This window comes from Myodes glareolus, chromosome X (genome assembly GCF_982192425.1).
Source record: "Myodes glareolus chromosome X, mMyoGla1.1, whole genome shotgun sequence".
NCBI lineage: Eukaryota > Metazoa > Chordata > Mammalia > Rodentia > Cricetidae > Myodes > Myodes glareolus.
The window spans coordinates 119,614,068-119,620,067 of record NC_142053.1 but is presented as its reverse complement, the minus strand read 5'-3'; the positions used below and the strand labels follow the sequence as shown (position 1 = coordinate 119,620,067).

The 6,000-nt window shown below is 41.3% G+C and overlaps 1 protein-coding gene across 2 annotated transcripts in view; it reads left to right on the top strand.

Annotated features, from left to right (window-relative positions):
• The first annotated feature begins 361 nt into the window (after window positions 1-361).
• Window positions 362-6,000, top strand: part of Smpx (small muscle protein X-linked) — a 47,943-nt gene continuing 42,304 nt past the window's right edge. The window contains exons 1-2 of one of the 2 annotated variants that reach the window (XM_048440725.2): window positions 362-740; window positions 4,647-4,703. In XM_048440725.2, the coding sequence (XP_048296682.1) occupies window positions 4,665-4,703 (39 nt within the window). In that variant the 5' untranslated portion in view covers window positions 362-740; window positions 4,647-4,664. The remainder of the gene's footprint in view (window positions 741-4,646; window positions 4,704-6,000) is intronic. The other variant, XM_048440724.2, reaches the window with a different exon arrangement.

Sequence of the window (6,000 nt, the reverse complement as noted above, 5' to 3'; positions counted from 1 at the left end):
CCTACAAGCTAGGACAGTGTCCTATAGTTTGATGTAATGGTATAATTCTATTATTTGGTGACTGCTTACTGAGTGCTGATTATTAAATAACTTTAACAGCTCCCAAGCGACCAAACTTGGATTCAAGCAATGTTTGATATCAGCACCCCTGCTTCCCCCAGTTTTTAATGAACCCTTTTTCTCATTTTCTGGCCTCTAGATAATACAGCTAAAGATAGCCTTCTCCTACGTTTTGAAGTTTGTTACACCCCTCAAAAAATGTGAGAGAATGCAGCCAGCCTCCTCAGGAAGATTAGGAGGGCAGTAAGATAACGCAGCCACCTCCAGGCTGATATCTGAGCTCTGCTTTCTACACGGTCAAGCCTTTCGGAGGCAGCCAGCCTATGGCTTGTATCAAACTCTATATTTAGGAAGAACAACTGTGAGCTATGACAGGAATTCTCTTTAACACTTAGCCTTAAACCGAGCTCCCCTCTAGCCCCAAGCCAGGAGCGGCTCTCAGGATCGGAGAGCCACAGAGCACTCCAGCTATTCCAGCCACCTGAAACGCACTGGAATTGAGATCGCAGCTCAGACGACACCGGGAGTCCCTTCTACCCTCTAAAGAGCTTTGTGTTTTTGCACCTGGCTGCCTGGGACTGTCCTTAGGCAGTAAACAAATCCAGAGAGCAGGTAAGCAGAAGGACCCAGCTTCGGCTCTCAGCTTTCTAGAGGAAATTTCTTCAATCACTCACTTCAAGGTGACTACTCCTAACTTGGTAGTTTGCTAAGTACTGGGTGTAGCTTCTTTGTCAATTGCCCGCTCACTGGGGGTCACCCTGATTCTATAAAGTAAATGTGTGTGTGTGTGTATCTGTGTGTGTGTGTGTGTGTGTGTGTGTGTGTGTGTGTGTGCAAGCGTGCGCGTGTGTATTGAACTAAAGGGTTTTTCATTGACAGGCATATTAAGAAAATGTCCACAATCCAAATATGATAACTGTGACCTTGAGGCTTTGCTGGGTAGTGTTACAGTCAGCTGCAGACTGCTAACAGGCTCCGAGAGTTAATCGGAGCTGTGGACAGAGGAAAGCTGGAACGTTAGCTTTTTGTGTGTTTGTTTGTCAAGTGAGAACCACTGTGAAAGTGTTAGACGGAGCAAGTTTAGAATCCTTTTCTCTTTTCCTTAAGTGCCGGGCTTGGTCTCAACAACAAGCTTGTGTAGACAGGATCATCCTTTCGAGAGCTTTGCTTTGGTCACTGTTTCCCTGTACCCAGCAGGGTAGAGGGCAGCACTCAGTGTCCTTATCTCCGTGGGCACCAGATTCCAAGGTACGGAACTGCCGACTCTCTATTCCCTCCCAGCATAGTGAAGTGGTCAGAGCATCGTTCTTCCCCCTCCTTGGGAATTATTTTTAGCTTCAGGATAGAAGATAAATCCCTTTGAGATAGAGCTTTACTCATTTCCCTGACCTTTCAAAAGAACACACACAGCTCTTCTTTCCAAACAGCGATTGATTTTCCCCTTAATCTCTTCTTGTGAAATTAGTGATATTAATGTTCACCAGTTTTAAAAAGTTGAAGGGTTTTATTTAGAAGCTAGATATTAGGTGCTGCCCAATCAAAAGCAAACAGGGGGTCTAGCATCCATGACTCAGCAAACAGACCACTAAAAGTTCCCACAGACTGTCAGGGAAACTTACCTGTGTCCAGTTGGCAAACCTCACCAGCTTATTAAAGTCAATATATGTCTTGTCAAACTCGCAGTGTTTCAAATTTTAGCCAGATCCGGGAGATAGACATAGCAAGTGCATGTTGTAAAGAGGACCTATTGGATAAAAAGCACTGGCCCTGAAGTGGGTGGTGATGGGCTGAGTTTAGAGAGCATCCCTTGCCATTCCCATCCGTGCAAGAAGCATGCGGATGTCGAGGGAAGGTGCACTCCACTCCACATCCTGATGGAGGTGAATGCTCGACCAGGGAAACAGCCAGGGAACACTGTCTATTTTTATTCATCCCTCTGCTTTGCCCTGGTTTCACTGCAAATAATGAGGACAGCAGGAGCTGCTGCTGAACTGATTTATACAAATATTCTCTAGCCTGATGGTGAGAAATGAGAGCAAGAAGCAAGCTGACTTTCTATAGATGTCTCTACCGAAGATGGACAAAGATATTAAGAAGAGATGCACACACAAATGAAAATATAACAAAGCTGGATAGGGGAGACAAGGTTCGTGCATCTGTTAGACTCCGAGCGTCCCAGGAAATATTGCAATCCAGTAGTTAGTGCAAATTGTCGGTGAAAAAATAAGTCACAGACAAAAATCAATGTAGTTGAAGTAAAATCCCTCATTGTTTACTGCCTTTGCATTTCAACTTAATACTGTAATCACATAAGGGCATTTCCTAATCCTCATGTTTAAAACGAATATACAGTAACTTAAACAAAACAACAAAACAACGTTGCCAGGTGGTGGTGTATGTCTTTAATCCCAGCTCTTGGGAGGCAGAGGCGAGCAGACCTCTGTGAGTTCGAGGCCAGCCTGGTCTACAGAGTGAGTTATAGGACAGCCAAGGCTACACAGTAAAACCCTGTCTCAAAAATATGTTAATTCAAGTCTAATTGTGTTGTACACATGGTGACCACTGGTCAGGCCCTTAAAGTCTTAGAATAATTATTATTTTTGCATTATTTTTCTCAACTTTTAGCCAAGAGGGAACATTAAAAATACAGCTATTCTAAGCATATCATTTTGGGTTAGAGCGGTGTACCCTAGAATGAGCGACAAATTAGAATGTTCTTCATGTCTCTTTGATGCTCAACGGAAGGTAGTAGCCAACTTAAAACTGATCATAGAGAATACTATCCTTGATTGTTCAATCTGTTGTTCTTACTTAATTTTTAACTTTATTAAAATTGGTTTTTCCTGGACCCTTATTGTGTAAAAAATACCTATATCCTAGCAAAACATTTAGATGAAACTTTAAAAGTACTGTTGTAAAAGTGCTGTATGTTCATGAGCATATCTCCCAAAACTATATATTGACATACAATAATTGTAGATATTTTAAAAATAAAAATACATTTTTTTATCTTCATAGACTAGAACCTAAGATCTAAAATAAAAACACCTGCATTTTTGCCAAAGTTCTCTGGTCATTCATTTCTGTGTTGAAGAGCATCCTTTGCTTCTTCACTATACCTAAGGCTGCAGACAAGCGTAACACCCAGAAGTCATCAGCTGTGGCCATTGGCAGCAGTGCAATGAACAGTCACACCATGCTTCAGAGTTCAGGGAGCCTTACTTAGAGGCATTGCGGCTCTCAAATCTTCCCATAAGCTGCGAAGGAGGGCCATTTTAAGGAAGAAGAAATACGTCTAGAAATATTGAATGACATTGTCTAAGCTTCACGTGACTTGTGTGAAATGATAATACTGCTTCCTGTGTTCATTCAGCCCTGTGTTAACACATACATACACAGAGCTCCCAGCAGATAGAGTTCAGTTAATTCACTTAAGGTTTGGAACAGAGAATGTTTTTAATTCAATGAGTTTTTAACTTTTTACTTGGTCTAGTTGATGTTTAACAGACAGTTATAAAAACAGGCCAGAGCTGGGTTCATTGTTATTCTTTGTTCTTTTGGCTCCAGCAAAGCATAGCCTACATCCCTCGACGGGCTTTGGTTCCAGTGCTCAAAGTTAGGTCTCACGTGTTTAAAGAAAGTTGGGGAATGCAGGGTGGTGGTCGCACACACCTTTAAACCTAGCACTCAGGAGGCAGAGGCAGGTGGATTTCTGTAAGTTTGAGGCCAGCCTGGTCTACAGAGCAAGTTCCAGGATAGCTAGGCAGGATAGCTAGGGCTATTACACAGAAAAAACATATCTAGAAAAAAGAAAAAGAACAAGAAAGAAAGAAAGAAAGAAAGAAAGGAAGAAAGAAAGAAAGAAAGAAAGAGAAAGAAATATGGGGAAGAAAGCACTTCTACATTTGTGAGGTCCAATATGTAGTCATAAATCTACTTGCCTTCTAAGATAGTTGTACTGAAAGAAGATAGCTCTAGAACATTCTAATTTCTAGAACCTAGGCTTGCTGGGGATGTTAGGATGGATACCTGTGAGGATTAAACAACTCAATTCTTCAGAGAGTCTCCAGGAGAAGAGACAGAGAAGAGACATTCATAGAGCCGAGAGATGGCATTTGGAAGTGGAGACATCTTTGGGTCGTCTACTGAGAATAGCCACTCCTGGTGCCCTGGCGACAATGAATACAGATCAAAAGTTCAGTTTCAAGCTGAGAGTCTCTGAGGCCAAACAAAGGTGTTTTATTCCCACCACCTCTTCGGTTTGCTGTTCTTGGCAGAAGGTCAAGAGGGCAGGGAAAGAGATGATAGGGCCTTTCAAGTTTCTGACCACCTATCATTTGCATCAGGGGCAAGGCATCTCAGTTTATCTCCTTCTGAATGATTTATCAAGGTGCGCTAGTGTTCCCTCTCCCTGAGGCATTGGGAAGGAGAGTCTCCAAGTAACTGCAGAAACTGAGACTGAAAGAATATACGGCCAGTGAAAGGGGCAACTGCTCAGTTGAATCATGAGTTAAAACTCTAATTTATCAAGACCTTGAATCTGAAGGCTGCCACCTCTAACAGTGTCTTATTTTTTTTTTTTTTAGGGATAAGATCTTGTGAATATGTCGAAACAGCCAGTTTCCAACGTCAGAGCCATCCAGGTAAGTAGGTATATTTATGTTTTACCATCACCTTTGTGGTTTCTGGTCGGATTCCTTAACAAGTCACACCAACTGCGACTGTTCATCTCTAACTGATTATTAACTTTAAGAAGAAAAGGAAATCCCCCTTTATAAGACTTAGGGGGCAGAATTGACAAAGGGCTGTAAGACTGATAAGGTGTAACTAAGAACTGGAGCTACTTTTGATTGCTCTGGATTGTAAGACAATCTGAGTTTATAAATGAGAATTACATTCTGCAAAAAGTACTAGCTTCACAATATCTTATTCTATCCTTTATGCAGAACCAGAGAGAGACCCCAGAAGACTCCAAAATAACAATGCATAGAAAACACTACTTAATCTGATTTGACCAGTATATCTGGTATGCATGTATTTAAATATACTACTAAAATAAGGATATATAGCTATTACAGGTTAATTAAAATATATTATGCTTGTCTATATGGGATTTTTATATGTTCATTGATAGAGAATAGAGCATCCAATTTTCATTTTTATTATCAACTGATCTACAGCTATAACAATAGGTCACAGTATGCTTGACCCATTTGTTTCAAATATATCTTTTGGAGCAGGAGGTTTAGCTAGGTAGTAGAGCACACAAATAGTATGTGTAAGGCTCTGAGTTCAATTCCCAGTACTGATAAAATAAAACAAATCTTTCTTTAAACAATAACCTTTTAAAGCCAAGTGTTCTTCCAAAACCTTGTGAGTTTAAGTTCATATGTTATTAATTTTCCTCATGCCATTACAACGAACTCTTTGGTTGCTTAACTGACTCCAGTGTCAATCCACAAAGAGGACACAGAGAAGCAGGCATTTGGAAATGTAGATACAATAGGAAAATAACTTTCAGTATTTGTTTTCACTCAAGGCTTAATCTGCTATTTCTTTCGAGGGCTCTGAATTTGACTTTCAAATAGCTCCCGCCCTGAGACTCTGGGCACAATACTTTACTGTCAAATTCTGTTTACCTTTTGTCAGCACAGAATCGAGCTGTGCCTTCTCCGAAGATACCTCTCTTCCCTTCCTGGACTTTTCTGAATGCTCCTGAGTATTGTAATTCTAATGCACCAAACACAGCATAAACACAATCACGAATGACTGACTGAGCTTTGAAGGAGCTGTGAACGTTTGGCCAGGCTGAGAACAGGTCGTTGAAGGTTTGAGAAATCCTAGTACACAGCAGTGGTGAAGGGAGTTGGGGAGAGAGAGCGTCACTGGTCATGCCTAATGCATCCCCCTAAACTGATGGAGTTCTTGAGTGGCAGGATG